General features: G+C 37.2%; 1 protein-coding gene across 1 annotated transcript; it reads left to right on the forward strand.

The window, feature by feature from the left end:
* Positions 1 to 506: 506 nt before the first annotated feature.
* On the forward strand, positions 507 to 1,469 carry LOC128996907 (uncharacterized). Its single transcript, XM_054422437.1, has one exon. It carries the CDS (start codon positions 507 to 509, stop codon positions 1,467 to 1,469), a length of 963 nt encoding a protein of 320 aa, XP_054278412.1.
* Positions 1,470 to 17,623: the final 16,154 nt, after the last annotated feature.

Below are 17,623 nucleotides of genomic sequence, written 5' to 3' on the forward strand. Positions count from 1 at the left end.
TAGCACAATAAAACCCATGGTTGCGGGTTTTAGGACCATAATGATATTAATGTTAAAGTATAAATCAACTTTAATTTGAAAGATTTTAATCCCTCATAGTGGCATGAGGAATTAACACTTTGTCATTGCCAGTGTATATGGTAACATGGGGTTGTCCTAATAATTAGATCAGCTCAAATTGGTTTAAATGTCCGTTTTGGTACAAAAACTCTTAAAATGTGTAAAGTAAAAGCTAAAAGAAAATGTAATTCATTCCTCTTTCTAAGTTGTGAAAGAATTTGATGTGTTGTGTGCAATTCCTAATAAACTCACTGATACACGAATCAGAATTTATAATATCTAAGGACTTTTGAGCTAATCATCAATGACGACAATGATTGCCGAGTCAGCCAACATATCTCAGGCAGCCTGACGACACGAGTATCAAGTCAGCCAACATATCTCAGCCTGCCCGTCGACACAAGTGTCAAGTCAGCCAACATATTTCAGCCAGCCCGACGACAAGAATGTCAAGTCAGCCAACATGTCTCAGCCAGCCCGACGACAAGAATGCCAAGTCAGCCATCATATCTCAGGCAGTCCGACGACACGAGTGTCAAGTCATCCAACATGTCTCAGCCAGCCCGACGACACGAGTGTCAAGTCAGCCAACGTATCTCAGCCAGCCCAACGACACGAGTGTCAGGTCAGCCAACGTATCTCAGCCAGCCCAACGACACGAGTGTCAAGTCAGCCAACATGTCTCAGCCTGCCCAACGACACGAGTGTCAAGTCAGCCAACATGTCTCAGCCAGCCCGACGACACGAGTGTCAAGTCAGCCAACATGTCTCAGCCAGCCTGCCGACACGATTGTCAAGAAAGCCAACATGACTCAGCCGGCCCGACGACACGAGTGTCAAGAAAGCCAACATGTCTCAGCCAGCCCGCCGACACGAGTGTAAAGAAAGCCAACATGTCTCAGCCAGCCCGCCGACACGAGTGTCAAGAAAGCCAACATGTCTCAGCCGGCCCGACGACACGAGTGTCAAGAAAGCCAACATGTCTCAGCCAGCCCGCCGACACGAGTGTCAAGAAAGCCAACATGTCTCAGCCAGCCCGCCGACACGAGTGTCAAGAAAGCCAACATGTCTCAGCCGGCCCGCCGACACGAGTGTCAAGAAAGCCAACATGTCTCAGCCAGCCCGCCGACACGAGTGTCAAGAAAGCCAACATGTCTCAGCCAGCCCGCCGACACGAGTGTCAAGAAAGCCAACATGTCTCAGCCAGCCCGCCGACACGAGTGTCAAGAAAGCCAACATGTCTCAGCCAGCCCGCCGACACGAGTGTCAAGAAAGCCAACATGTCTCAGCCGGCCCGACGACACGAGTGTCAAGAAAGCCAACATGTCTCAGCCAGCCCGCCAACACGAGTGTCAAGAAAGCCAACATGTCTCAGTCGGCCCGAAGACACGAGTGTCAATAAAGTCTGAATACGACACTTAAAAAAATTCTGAACGTACTTAATGTAGTTTTAAATTAAACCACATCTCCAATAAAGCTGAACATCTTCAAGGATTACATACGTATTTTAGTAATAATTAAACTTTAATTCTTTTGACAGCCAAAAAGTATACTTCCTCATGTAAGGGACATGATTCATATCTCATACAAAAAACATTTTTCAGATTCATTTTTCAATCGTTGCCATGGTGTTATCGAAGTCATGTGTAACGAAACTGAAACTACAATTAATATAATGTTACGGTAAAGTATGTACATTTTACCTGACGAAGAGAACTATCCAACACTGTTAATATTTTTTTAAGTAAAATAAACCCTAAGGAAAATGCACTGAACTAGGAGGCACTAGCAGGGCCGGGGATAGTAGCTAGTAAGGGCTAGACCACTCCGCCGGTGTACCTGCATCCCGCTCGATTCACCCTGTGACGTCACGTGGTTGTCAGCCGCGCCTGTACTGTAGTATGATGGCAATGCTCGGCAGCGCGCGCGCCCTGTTTCGAATTAAAATTCCCGCTAAATTTAAAGACCAATGTTGTTAACCTCTGGCATTCTTAAAAGGAAAGTAAATTGTCTATGGAGTGGTGTAACTTGTTCATATGAATATTATTATTTACTATTTATTATTGAAGATCAAAGTACGAAGAATTGTCCTAGACTTTGAACATGTGGTTACTTTAATTATGTTTTTGAAATGAATATGAAATATTTAACCAAATAAACAATTTATTTGTGTTCCTTAAGGGTTTCTCGAAATAAAAAAAACATATATTTAGCCTTTCTGAATACAGTAGTAATATTTATATTCAAAATTATATTCCAGTTTATTTATTTTTACAATTTTTAAGGCGAGCTTACTAAAATTAGGTTAAAATTAAAAAAAAAAAAATATTTGGGTGGCGATATAAATATTTATTAGAATTTCCTATCATGTTCTTAAACTTTTTAAAATGTAAAATAAACTTTTGTAAAAATGTAAAACTCAAGCAGTTTTAAAACTAATGATTGTTCTGTGACACTTTTGATTGTTTCAAGAAAAATTTGCTTATCGAAAAACCTCAAATAATTAATATATAACAAATTATACAGTCACTAAAAATCATAAAATAATTTATTCTTGTAAAAAATACAACCGACTTCAAACGCTCTAAAAAGAATAAGATAAATTCAATAAAGAAACATTTGTATTAGTCAAGCTCATGTATTTCAAGACGGCTCTATCTGCAAATATGAATTAAATAAAAGATTGAGAATGTATTTTGAAAATCAATAAATTGTAGCTGGATAACATAAATATATAAAAAAACCTACTGAACTGTTTTGTTATAAACAAAATCAAAGGAAGTATTTTCTTGTATTTTATGTTTACTTCAGAATGATTGCATTATGAAGATAATACACACAAATGTTCTATATGAATAGGATAATAATTTATTGTGATATTATGATATATAGGATCTTTTTTAAGATACGCATTAATACCACTAGAAGATTATAATTTACTATCTTATTAAAAATTATAAATCATTAATTATTCGTTTTGGATTTGCATAGGATTCATATTTTTCTCAGCCCACTTAGTTATAGCTACATGTTTTTTACAGTTTTTGTTCAAAACACATAGGCTACTTTCTAAACACCTACAATTTCAATCGTGCTCTTTAGCTTTTTAGAGCTGCAAGATATTCTTACGTTTTATGCTAGCTAAAACTTTATTTTTTCGTCTAGCTAACTTCAGTTGCGATTTTAAGATTACTACTTCAGTTTGTAATTTTTCTTCAATTTCTGTTTTACTTTTACAGTTGTTGCAATTGATCACATCGGTTATTCCATCGCGATTCATCTCTGTGCCAGTGCCACATTATCCGGGATTTTACAAACAATAATTCCATAGGAAACAGATGAAAATCATAAACAAACTATCAGTCAGTCACATATTATTTGACTTCAGAACACTTCTAACCACAGCTAACATTAAAACTGAACTACATACTTAGCGCATTGAATGCAAACAAACAAGGGGTTCATTGCAGGAAGCGCTGGGCGAGGCAACCACGTGACGTCACGGGGCCGCCGACCCCCCCACTACCTGGCGCGGCGGCAGGTCCGTGAAGTTAGCCCCCCCCCCATAAAAGCACTAACAATTAAACTAGTATTAATGGTTAGTGCTTCGTTAGGGCCATGTCATACGAGCGCTATTGCCGTCGAGTAGATGCCGCCGCGTTAAAGTCGCTCCAACCCGGCAATGGGGTTCTTATGGAGCATGTCATACGGACGCTAATGCCGTCGTCAGTTCCGCGTTAGCTGGACGCTGAGCGCTGCCAACGCGGACGGTCGCGTTAGCAACGCGGCGCACGTAACGCGGGACCCTGTCATACGAGCGCTAGCGCCAGCGGTACGCATTTGCCGCGTGAGCACTGACAGAACAACTACTGGAACACCTTTGAAGTGATCATTATGATATTTGATACGATGTTCAATACGGAAAAATGTATTTATTTAGTTGAAAAACTGCCACATCTGTACGATGTAAAGTCGAGTGATTCCAGCAACAGGCAACTGAAGGCACAGTGCTGGAACGAGGATTGGGAGGCCATGCACGAAAACTGGAATCAGATGTGGAAATCAGTTTTACTTGTTTTATATTTAATAAAAATAATGCTGTTCCTTTGATTAAAATGATACTCTTCATATGTATCTAAAATGTGCAAAAAGCTGATACAACCTAACTGGATGGTGTCCATCTTTGCCGCGACGGCAAATGCGCCCTGAAGACGCTACGTATGACAGGTACCTGGCGTTGGCGGGACGGCATCAACGCGACGCATTTGCCGTCACGTATGACATGTACTTTTTCCTGCGCTATCTCGACGGTATCTGCGCAACGGCAATAGCGCTCGTATGACATGACCCTTAGTGCTGGTTAGTGCTTCAACTCCCATCGTTAGTGCTCTTACGGTTCAGGAGCTATAACCGAAAAACTGTGGGGGGGGGCCAACTTCACGGAAGTTAGCCCCCCCCAGTAGTAATATGTGAGCACTAACTTTTAAAACTGTACCAACGGTTAGTGCTTCGTTAGTGCTGGTTAGTGCTTCAACTCCCGTAGTTAGTGCTCTTACGGTTCAGGAGCTATAACCGAAAAACTGTGGGGGGGCCAACTTCACGGAAGTTGGCCCCCCCCATAAAAGCACTAACAATTGAACTAGTATTAATGGTTAGTGCTTCGTTAGTGCTGGTTAGTGCTTCAACTCCCATCGTTAGTGCTCTTACGGTTCAGGAGCTATAACCGAAAAACTGTGGGGGGGGGGCCAACTTCACGGAAGTTAGCCCCCCCCCAGTAGTAATATGTGAGCACTAACTTTTAAAACTGTACCAACGGTTAGTGCTTCGTTAGTGCTTCAACTCCCGTCGTTAGTGCTCTTACGGTTCAGGAGCTATAACCGAAAAACTGTGGGGGGGGCCAACTTCACGGAAGTTGGCCCCCCCCGTAAAAGCACTAACAATTAAACTAGTATTAATGGTTAGTGCTTCGTTAGTGCTGGTTAGTGCTTCAACTCCCATCGTTAGTGCTCTTACGGATCAGGAGCTATGACCGAAAAACTGTGGGGGGGGGGGCCAACTTCACGGAAGTTAGCCCCCCACCAGTAGTAATATGTGAGCACTAACCTTTAAAACTGTACCAACGGTTAGTGCTTCGTTAGTAGTGGTTAGTGCTTCAACTCCCATCGTTAGTGCTCTTACGGATCAGGAGCTATGACCGAAAAACTGTGGGGGGGGGCCAACTTCACGGAAGTTAGCCCCCCACCAGTAGTAATATGTGAGCACTAACCTTTAAAACTGTACCAACGGTTAGTGCTTCGTTAGTGCTGGTTAGTGCTTCAACTCCCATCGTTAGTGCTCTTACGGTTCAGGAGCTATAACCGAAAAACTGTGGGGGGGCCAACTTCACGGAAGTTGGCCCCCCCCATAAAAGCACTAACAATTAAACTAGTATTAATGGTTAGTGCTTCGTTAGTGCTGGTTAGTGCTTCAACTCCCATCGTTAGTGCTCTTAAGGATCAGGAGCTATAACCGAAAAACTGTGGGGGGGCCAACTTCACGGAAGTTAGGCACTTGTAACATATAAAAACCCTTTTTATAATTGAGCATAGTGCAATTGTAGTTTTAAAATTTTTATCTTCATATTTCATTGACTTGTTATCAATCTATTTATAAAAATATAATATAGTCCATATTTATTTAAAAATAGGTTGTTCAAAGCTAACAAAATATTTTGTAAACATTAATAAAACTGGAGATTGTATTAGTGTATTTAATTAAACATTTGTTATATGTTTTATCTATCTTATATTCAATGTACTGTAACTTAACGAACCAGTTAAGCACTTAATCAACAAATTATTTCTTTGCTTCAAGAGAGAAGTGAAAACTGGTGACCATGAAGGTGCTGCGATCTGAGCGGAGTCAAGGGAAATCCCTCAAAATTTGCCAAGATTCTCCACTGCAGCACTAGTGTTGTAGGTTGATGGTAACTGTTGCTATTGCAAACAACTATAAGCTGGCTCTCCTCCCCATTAGTAAAATTTAAGCCACCTTTATGAGAGTTACCGTTGAAACTACAGTATCTTAAAATATAATACCTTTAGTTGTTATTCAAAGTATTAAGTAGGTTATATCCTTAGTGGATAAAAATAAACTTAACTTCTTGGATATTTTAAAAGGTATCAAGTAGAAGTGCTTTGTTAATTTATATCTATTTTAACATTTTAAGTAAACAAATAAAATAACAGGGTTATAATTATAAATGCACTGATTGTTTAAAAAATTTGTATTTAACTTAACATAAACATTACATAAGCTATACACACTTAGGCCTACTTAGTATTTTTTTAGATAGTAAACATGATATTTTCAAACAACTCATTTTCAAAATGAATACTATTACAAAGCCAAAAGAAAGAAAATACAAAAGTAGGCCTATTACCAAATATTAAAATTTACACTATACAATCTCATATGTTGAAATAAGAGGTTCAGATGTTACTGTTTGTGAATGGTTAACCTTGTTATGGACAAGGGTCAAATAAACTTCCTTTAATAATATGTATAAAACCAATGAATACAATGTATTCATTTTATAAAACTCAATAAATATAATCTAGTACGGGTATAAACTGAACTTAAACAATTCTTGATATATTTACATATACCGTACAGAACGTAATATATGATGTTACAGTTGACTTCTGCAAACCAATAAATTATTTTTGTAAGTAATGTGAAATACCCCCTAAAGGGTTATTAAAAACACTTTTCTCAAGATTTCAATAAATTATAATAAATATTTAAATGTTGAATTTTAGTATTCTTATATACTTCAACAAGATTATTAAATAACATAACATGTCAAGTCATTAATAATGCAATGTTACGATACTCTTGAGTTGAAATCCCTAACCTTTGGTATTTCTGAATAAGTGGGACCTATCTTACAACGTATACACTATCAAATGAATGCAAACACTTTTGTTGCTGTTGGTGCGTATTACTTTTTCTTTGAGGTCGTCATAAATTTCCCACCCTCCATCAGAACGCCTACAGTATGCCACGTAATGCCCGATGCCGCTACCAACCAAAGGTGGGACGAACGTTATTACTGTCCTTAAATAAAATGTTTGATCAGAAAAGCTGACCATGAAAGGTATTTGTGCCAATTTGTAGCTTGTGTTGGACTCAAAGTCGTTTTTATCAAGCTGCTGATGTTGGTTATCACTTGCAATCTCGATCATCAGATGTCCATTAATACCAAATTCTTGTACGTAGGAAACATCGCCATTGCACAAAGGCATGGATGATAAACCAAGGTCATGACATTTTAATTGTTCAGGTACTGCAACTGATCTCTGCAGGTTTTTCAGGCACTTTCTTTTTTCTTCTGGATTTATGCATGTAGCTAGCTTAATGGCCTGGTCAAGATAGGAGATTCCGTTTTTTGCGAGAAACTGTGAATCTACTCTCATTAACGAATAATATTTGATGGTGTTTTTTTCTGGGCAGAAAGGAGATGAACAGTTTTTACTCTCTGAAAAACTGGGAGATACAAATTTGGTCACTATATCTGTTACTGTGGTTGCACATTTTATCCTTTTCATGTTATGTTGCAATGTATCAGCAGGAAACCAGTCCTTAAGAATTGAGATTCGCTCCAAGTATAGTTTGTTTGGTTTTACTCTTTGAACAAGTCCAATTGCTAATTTCGCTACCCCTGTTGATACATTTACCATTTCCGAATATTTGTCACTGTCACAAATACATACGGCAATTCCCTGAACAACCGAGTCAAACGCGCATGTGTTTTCCAAAACCACTTGCATGGAGTCTACACGGCGAGGTTTCAGTGTGATAGAATTACCGTTTCTTAAAACACCTATTTTTATTTGATTCTTTGGCGAATTTTCTTTGACATGATTCATTTCGGGGCAAGGTGCTAGATAGAAACTCTTTTTGCAACTGCTTGAAGACGCTTGGTTGCGCCAGTTTTCCACTTGCTTCAGCTCTTCTAGCACTGGTTTCTGCCATACGGGGGTTTTCTCTATTCTTCTGTTTGTGGTCTGTCCATTTGCGCATGATATGCATTTTCTTTTTTGGCCATACCCTTCTTCACCAATAGGTATTGAACAGCCAGCTAATGCGTGCACAGCTTTTTGGCAAATTATGCATATGTGTGCACCTTCTGGTTTGTTGCCAACTTCGCAAGCAATACAGCTAGAAATAGGTATAGATGGAGCACAAACATTTTCTTGCTGACTTTGGACGACTTGCGACTTTGGACTGCTGTGAGACATTTCTTGCTCCCTTACTTCTTCTTGAAATTCGGAACTATTCTCCGTGGTTTCACCCCAGAACATTTCAGACGATCCTGCAATCTTTAAGGATCCTTCGTTCAGTTTTATATGTTGAATTAAAAAGTTGTCTACACGTACTGATTCACCTCGTCTCATTAGGTTTACTTTCAGTTCTTTAAAATAACTCTCAACTGCAGCACTGCTTCCAACTTGTTTGCCATACCCAAATATTGGTATCATTATTCCCGTCCATAGAGGCAATCTTTCACACATAGAGAGTAGAGATGAACAAAGATCAGGAACGTAGTGCAAATTGTCTCTATCCCCAACGTCACTTTCCACCGTCTGCTTGCATTCCTCTAAAATTTGTTTTGCCCATTTACTAAATTTGTTTGATTGTTTTGCTTCAGTAACTGGCTCCTGTCCATCCTCAATGTCCGCTTCTAATGTTTGTTCAAGGACCAACACATAAGGTTCGTAGTCAACATTGACTTCAGATGAAGAAATAACTTGTTTCAGCCAGATTTTAGAGGATTCTCCTATAGTTGGTTTGCTTGTAGTAACAGAGATGCCCTCTGTTTCACTTAAGCTTACAGTCATAATTGCACAAATAATATTACGAGCGTGATCCAATGATGTACACAAAAGTAACTGACCCATACATCTTATATAGAACTCCCTGATTCTTCTGCTTTTTCCTTTCAACGACTGCCACTGACTTACAAGTTTCAGCACATGAGCTACGTCCACTCTTAAGAAACAATGAGGAACATCTTCTTCCACAACGTTTTTCACTAAGAGGTCAAAACATTTGTTGATATACTCATGTAGTGTACTATACTTTGTAAAGGCACCACATGCTGCATTGAGCAGAGCAATTGAAAGATCAGTGACACATTGAATCGGTATTTGTGCTCCTGATCTTATCCACTCCTTGAGCCAAAATGTTATAGCATTTGTGTTGTGCCTTTCAGACAGCATGCACACAATAGGTATCTGGTTTTCTGTATTTGTATCAACTTTTATGACTCCACAATACAGAAAAATGTGACCTGACAAGTTCCCTGCTGGGCGCTGTATTTTCTTCACAACTCCTCCTGTAGCGTCAATAAATAGTGTTGGCACATCTGTTTTTTTACAGTACAAGTTAGTTATACAGTCGAAGTTGATCAGAAGACCAATAGTGAACGAAAAATTTGTCCAAGCCAATGTCCTTTATTGAATTTTTGTATGGATCACTGTATTGTATTAGCTGGAGTGATGTAAAAATATTTCCATGGATATTTTGTTAGAAAATGCTTCACTTTTAGCTTTTCTTAGCACCTCTAAGGATGGTAAGTGTGCAGGTTCTCTATCGAAAAGCTCCATGTCCTTTCTCGCTTCCAATTTTCTGTACTTACTTACACTTTCGTTTTTATCAATTATGGTCTTGATGATATCAGCTCTTCGTTTACCCGACAGTTGCCGTTTGAATCCTTGGTTGTGGAGAATACTTGTATCACCCTTTACAGTAAAAGACAACACTACATCTTCATTTTCAGCAGGCTCTCGCAAACATCTACCATGGAAGGAGGACTTACATTCTTTACAAAAAGCTACAATAGTCAGAAATGTTTCCGCCAGCTCAGTTCCAACCTTTGCTCTTTTTGCTCTTTCCAAAGTACAAGGGTATTTTGTTTCAGTCCAAATTGCTTCATTAATTAGATTGGTCCAAACTCCAGGCTGAAGAGTGCGATAAGCTCTTACTGATGACTGCCGATGTTTTTCATCTTTCCTTTTGTATTGGGATTCAGAGGGTTTCATAAGCTCCCATTTTTCTTTTCCTAGTTTAACTTTAAAATTAGTTCCACCATCATTGAAAGAAATATCACTGTTTGTAGATAAAGTGTCTTCATCACTGCTATCGTTATTTAAACTTTGGTTGGTGTTTGGAAGAATATCTGATAATGGGGTTGACGGTTCGCTTTTATTTGGAAAATGCTTCAATGCAAACGTGTAAAGTGCTTTTGGAGTCATAAGAAGATTGTTTGAGCACTGCAAATCAAACCATATATCTGAGGAGGGGCCAACAACTCGACCATGTTGAATAACTTCTGCTTGTTTTTCATTTAGTATTTTTAACAATACTTCTTTCTCCACCAAAGACTTTCTAGGCATTTTCTCATTTGATCTGGAAAGAACAAACATACAAAGCCATGGTTAAATGGCATAAGCAATGATTAGGAATAGTGTGGATACATGGCCACCTATAGCTCCAGGCCGCCAAGATGTATGGAGTAAAAGAGGTGGGCTAGACACAAGATGTATGGAGTAAAAGAGGTGGGCCAGACAGAGCAGACTGCGCGCGATAACGTCAGCAGGTGGCCGCGCTCACCGCGCTCCCGGAAATGGGATTTTTACCTTTCTGATCAGAATTCAAAGTACTACAACATACTTAATTTTTTATTAAATTCGTTCGGGCCATTTTCAAAAAATCCGATTTTCTGTTATTTTATGGGGTTTTATGGGAAAATCCCCATTAAAAATCCAAATTTCTAAAAAGTAAAAAAAACTTTCATTATTATAAGAACCATAACATACTGCGTTAAACTATAACCAGTTTTTTTTCTAAAATCCTATTTTTTGTTATTTTATGGAGTTTTATGGGAAAATAACATAATTCACAATAACTTTTGAACCGTAATTTTTACAGAAATGGGAGTCATGCCATTTTGTTCAGAATAAAAGGGCTACAACATAATACGTTTTTATAAAAATCGTAGTTTTTTACTTATTTCCCCCCTATAGAATAGCTAAACATGCGAAATGGAAACGTTGCACAAAAAGACACCAGAAAATTATGACAATTTGTCAAGTTCATAAAACAAAATGGCGGCCGTTAAAAGTTTTGTTTCTTAAATAACTCAAAAAACGGTTGGTTTTGGGCCTAAAACTTACTATTACTTTTTTAAGACAATTTCATTACAAATCGATTGACATCTTATTTTTAAGATTGGAATAAAAATATTAACTTAGATATGGCAGCTTCAGTGATACATGACCGCTGGAGGTCAGGGCTGGAGATATACAGCGTGACTTTTAAATGAGTTTCCCCCCTTCTTTTTTCTACATTTCTTAAGATATCAACTTTGGACCACGTCAGATCATTGTAGTGTAGTAAGTACTTGATTTTTACTGAATAAACATCGCATCTTGGATCCGCCATATTGGATACAAAATTTTTTTTTTAAATATAAAGGTAGGGTTGTGACCCATTGTTTCAAACTAAAATTTTACGCTGATTACAATGCCGCAATTAGTTTTAAAAAATCTTGATCCGTTCTAAAGTTATGAGGACTTTTTATAACTTTATTTTTAGCCCATTTTAACATTGTGCATTTACAAACTAAGACCATAATCTCAAAATAGTGCTTGATAAAGATAAGTATACAACACCATTCATTGTTGACCTATTATCACTTGGTTATGACGGATGTATTTTTTTGGCCGCCATCTTGGATCTGCCATTTTGAAATGTGATAAATTAATTTAAATATGAAGGTGGTATTGTGACCCATCATTTCAGACTACTTTTTTATGCTGAATTAAATGCCGCAATCCGTTTTGCATTTTCATATTTGTTTTTTGAAATATTGGAAATTTAAGTAAGATAATTTTAATATTTCATCAAGAAAGCCTGAGAAACAAAAACGGATTGCGGCATTGAGTTCAGCATAAAAAAAGTAGTTCAAAATGATGGGTCACAACACCACCTTCATATTTAAATTAATTTATCACTTCTCAAAATGACAGATCCAAGATGGCGGCCGAAAAAATAATCCGTCATAACCAAGTGATAATAGGTCGACAATAAATGGTGGTGTATACTTATCTTTATCTAACACTATTTTGAGAAAGTCCTCATAACTTTAGAAAAGATCAAGATTTTTTAAAACTAATTGCGGCATTGTAATCAGCGTAAAATTCTAGTTTGAAACAATGGGTCACAACCCTACCTTTACATTTGAAAAAAAAATTGTATCCAATATGACGGATCCAAGATGGCGGCCAAAAATGTTTATCCATTCAAAATGAAGTACTTACTACACTACAATGATCTAACGTGGCCCGAAGTTTATATCTTAAGAAATGTAGAAAAAAGTAGGGGGGAACTCATTTAAAATTCACCCTGTACATGCCCTGGCTGGAGGTTAGTTGCAGCGCATGCTCGAAGCGGTCATGTCACTAAAGGTTCAGTATATCAGTTAATAATCGTTCAATGTTACAAAAAAAGGTGTAAATCGATTTTTAGCAAAATTTCCTTTAAAAAGTTATTGTAATTTTTTCATTCAATGTTTTTTTTAGTTATTTAAGAAACACAATTTTAATTGGCCGCCATTTTGTTTTATGAAATTTAAAAATTGTAATTATCTTTTGGTTGCTTTGTCTTGTGGTCATAAATGTTTGTGCAAGGTTTCAATTTCGTATGTTTAACCATTCTTAAAAAATATGAATAAACGAAAAAAAAATTGGTGGCTTTGTGATGAGCTGAGGACATCCTGACAATTTAAATGTGATATTGATATGTTTATTACTCATTAAAAATGCCCTAAAATGTTGGTAGAGAGTTCCCGGACACCCAGTATATAATTAATTTAGAATTAGTCCTAACCTGATTCATCTCACGTGTAGGCAGTGGTGCACCAATGGGAGGGGGGTGGGAGAAAAAAATCCCCTCCGACATATTTTATATTTAATTATCTAACATAAATACTATTAGCTAGAATATATTGTAGAGCTAAAATACTATAAAGTACGTCTTTAAACTTTCAATTTTACATTTTCAGCCCTTGACCACCCTTTTTTTCTAGAGGACATTTTTATCCACACCCCCCCCCCGGTGATAATATCCCAACAAAATGAAACCATGGGACCACCACTGTGTGTAGGCAATAAGTGAGTGTGTGTCGCCGGCGACAGTACTGATTCCAAACCAAACGGCGCCCGGCGCCACTGACTGACTGTCTGCCAAGACGCAAGAGTTTTTCCACTTCAAATGCCGTGGCGTGGAGTTAAATATGACCGTATTGTGAATTCGGCTACATGACAAATCGAAAAGAAGATACCGACATAGTTCAGACGTAACAATTACTGTGGTTCAAATGATAACAATTGAGACAGTCAAGGTACAATTTATGCATAGGCCTAACGAAAAAAATATTAAACGCTCTAAATCTATAGACATACAACTATGTTAGGCTAGGACCTTGATTTAACTACATAGTGATTAACATACTTGACTTACCTAGATCATCGAAACTTCAATGTAAAACACACGAAAAAATACAATCGTGAAAATGACTGGTTATAGAAGCTTCAGACGTAATGTCACCTACAGTATATAGAACAATACTGCTGCAGTGGAGATTCTAGGAACATTTTGAGTTAGTTCCCTTGACTCCACACAGATCGCAGCACTTGCTTGGTCGTAAGATCTTTCACTTCTCTCTTGGAGGAAAGACAAAGTGGTGGCTACAAGTGCGTAGGTAACTGTTTTAAGTTACCTAAAATGTAACTTAAGTAAGTACATTTTAGTAAGTAAGTAGTAAGTAAGTAAGTTACCTAAAACATATTACTACTGGGGGGGGGGCTAACTTCCGTGAAGTTGGCCCCCCCACAGTTTTTTGGTTATAGCTCCTGAACCGTAAGAGCACTAACGATGGGAGTTGAAGCACTAACCAGCACTAACGAAGCACTAACCGTTGGTACAGTTTTAAAAGTTAGTGCTCTCATATTACTACTGGGGGGGGGCTAACTTCCGTGAAGTTGCCCCCCACAGTTTTTCGGTTATAGCTCCTGAACCGTAAGAGCACTAACGATGAGAGTTGAAGCACTACCCAGCACTAACGAAGCACTAACCATTAATACTAGTTTAATTGTTAGTGCTTTTATGGGGGGGGGGCCAACTTCCGTGAAGTTGCCCCCCCCCCACAGTTGTTCGGTTATAGCTCCTGAACCGTAAGAGCACTAACGACGGGAGTTGAAGCACTACCCAGCACTAACGAAGCACTAACCATTAATACTAGTTTAATTGTTAGTGCTTTTATGGAGGGGGCAACTTCCGTGAAGTTGCCCCCCCCCACAGTTGTTCGGTTATAGCTCCTGAACCGTAAGAGCACTAACGACGGGAGTTGAAGCACTACCCAGCACTAACGAAGCACTAACCGTTGGTACAGTTTTAAAAGTTAGTGCTCACATATTACTACTGGGGGGGCTAACTTCCGTGAAGTTGGCCCCCCCCCACAGTTTTTCGGTTATAGCTCCTGAACCGTAAGAGCACTAACGATGGGAGTTGAAGCACTAACCTGAACTAACCATTAATACTAGTTTAATTGTTAGTGCTTTTATGGGGGGGGGCTAACTTCACGGACCTCGCGGCGGCTTCTGCCAAACATCAAAAGAGTGGTCTAGCCCTTACTAGCTACTATCCCCGGTCCTGGGCACTAGTACATAAACATACTACTGGTGAGTACACAGTTTTTTTTTTCTTCATAGATAACACCGAGTAACTATAATCGTGACCAATGGACAAATGAAGGTGCGATATTCAGTTCAACATATTTTAATGATTACAGCAGTAAATTAACGTTACAGATTCGAAATTATTGAATATTTTTATTCACATTCGGGGTTTTAAAAATACAATAATTTTGGATTCTTTTCAAGAACCACCAATATTATAAACAAAAAAAAGAATCGAAAACTCCCGTGAGAGTACGAATATTAAAACACTTTTAAAAATAATGTTTGGATTTGAATATCATAACACATTTCTTTGTGTTTTATCTACTGAAAAACACTTAAGCTAATTTGTGGATTAGCACGGTAACTGACTGATTGCTACAGCTGTTTGTTTAATTTCAATTAGTCTAATTGCCAGATTTGTCTAAATGCACCTGTGACCTTTAAGTAAGCTGGTTTAACCATATTCATTTCTGTATTTATTATAACAGAGTGTCATCTTTAGTAGTTAAACTTTTAGGAGTATTTTCCATAATATTTTTTTCAATCTCACTAATACAATATACAGTTTGTACTTTAATGGGTTGACATTCCGTAAATTTTTTAATTGCATTTTGCCATTAACATAAACAATTCTTTTTCCAAAACAAAAGTACTGCACAAACTGTTGAACTTGTAATTAACACTTTTGTTTAAAAAAAAAATAAAATAGTTTTCACCACACTGCAGCTCTTGACCGTTTTAAGTTCTCGACTTCGTCTCGAACTTAAAAAATGTTCTCGAGCATTTTTGGCCCTAGGTACGAAATATACTATTTCGCTACACTTTTTACATGTTTTAGCCGTTTTACAAACGTTTGTTGGAGGCCGAAAGATACGTATTGCTGTTTATGCCAGCTGTCATCGTTATTTGGGGACCAAGCAAATCTTTAAATCCCTGGGGCAGAAAACCAGCTGTTCGCTTACTTAAATCATTAATGCATATTAAATACACACACAGTAGCCATTGTATTGCAATAGAATTGTTTTATTTTCAGCGTGGCCTAGCAGTTAATTATAATATTGTTATGGTTGTATTGCTTTGCATTTTAGAATTGTAAATTGTTATTATAGAACCATGAAACCTATGTGTAACTGTTATTGCTGATCTGTACCTATACCAATTGTTTGTATAAGTCAATAATCTATTTAGTTATTACCATCTTAGGCTACCATCTTGATGTACACAAATTTGTAAAATTGGTTTAACCGTGGGAAATAAATAAATAAATAACTAGGCCTAAATAAATTATAATTATTTTTACAGATTACTCAAATTATTTCTTCACATAGCCTTATGTTAACTTTAAGTTTGCATTATTATTGTGGTGAATAGTAATATAGTATAGTTTGGTGAAATATAGCGCTCGTACCACGGACCGAAGTGGGTTTGTTGCTCTAAAAGTAGGTATTTTATTACATATCAAGTTTTGTATTAGTTTAAAGTATACTTTAAATCGATATACATGTACACAATTGTGTGTGGTACATGCTGAGCATTTACCTACGCTAGAAGAGGAAACATTTTAAAGTTTTATTGTAAAATTAATAATGTTTTGTAGATATTGTTTTTTTTCAGTCGAGACTGTAGATCTAGACTCATAAATGTAGAGGGTAGATTCACATATGCGTTCTTACAATGTTTTAGTGTAATGAATGAACACAACACGTTTTGTTTAGCTGGTAAATAATTAAATATATATTGGTGGTATTCCAATTCTCTTATTTTCAGTTAAAAATAACTTAAGCTTTTGTTTGCATAAGGTATTCCTTATATTACTTTTGGAAGTGGGCGTGTTTGAAGTAAACTTTCCTTGTTTACGGAATAGTATAATAGTCAACACAACTAAACCACCGAGTGCTTAGTTGACTTCAAGGTTATGTGAAGAAAAGTAAATATATTTACGATGGACGATGTAAATACTTATAATGAATACTTAAAAAATGAAGTATTATGTAGTAAATCGCAAGCTATCATCGTCGTAGTTTATAATAAATTACATGTATAACTAGCTGTTACCCGCGGGTTTCGCCCCGTTTGTCTTCATATGTATTAATAAAGCTATTGATTTCCGTACCAGTTTGGGTGGCATTTCGAAAGGCTTTTCATGGTTACTTTGAAAACAACATTGAACGTAATAGGTTGTCAGGGCAGAGCACTAATAGAGTATCAAAATAAAATATGACTATGTCACATTATTGACATACTCCAAACATGTATAACTATAGGCCTAATATTAGTACCTTCCATCCAATTGACTTGATCAGCAATGCAATAAAATTACTAATACGCTAATGCGTTTTCCAGCCATTTCTTTGGAGGAAAACAAACACAAAACTTGTTTATAAAAACTTTGGATACATAAAGTCAATAGGTTGATGAAACATGCACTTAAAAACTAAAATCACCCTTTTCGCACAATACCACAAATTATTTATTAAATTTGAAACATAAACATAACTTTAAACAATCCTAATTTGACAGTTTTCATTGTGTATCTCAGCTTGTCGCTTCTTAGTTCAATTGAATATTGCAGAAACTTCATAACCAATTTCCCTTAGCACTGTGGTTTCTGCACCAAACGATGTATTTCAATTTGTTCATCATTAATAGACTATAATAAAAAGTCAGAATTGAAAAAAATATTTTATGGGTTTCTACAATAAACGACTCAAATTAGCTGATGTCAAACAAAAAATAATAGTGCTGCGCCCTGATGGTAAGCCTTGTAACTTTATAAT

The sequence above is a fragment of the Macrosteles quadrilineatus genome, unplaced genomic scaffold (assembly GCF_028750875.1).
Source record: "Macrosteles quadrilineatus isolate MER2022 unplaced genomic scaffold, UCM_ALF_1.0 Scaffold_1__1_contigs__length_201487025, whole genome shotgun sequence".
NCBI classification, from domain to species: Eukaryota; Metazoa; Arthropoda; class Insecta; order Hemiptera; family Cicadellidae; genus Macrosteles; species Macrosteles quadrilineatus.

What these genes read in the sequence shown, in the direction of transcription:
- LOC128996907 (XM_054422437.1), top strand. Translation starts at nt 507, where the DNA reads ATGTCAAGTCAGCCAACATGTCTCAGCCAGCCCGACGACAAGAATGCC.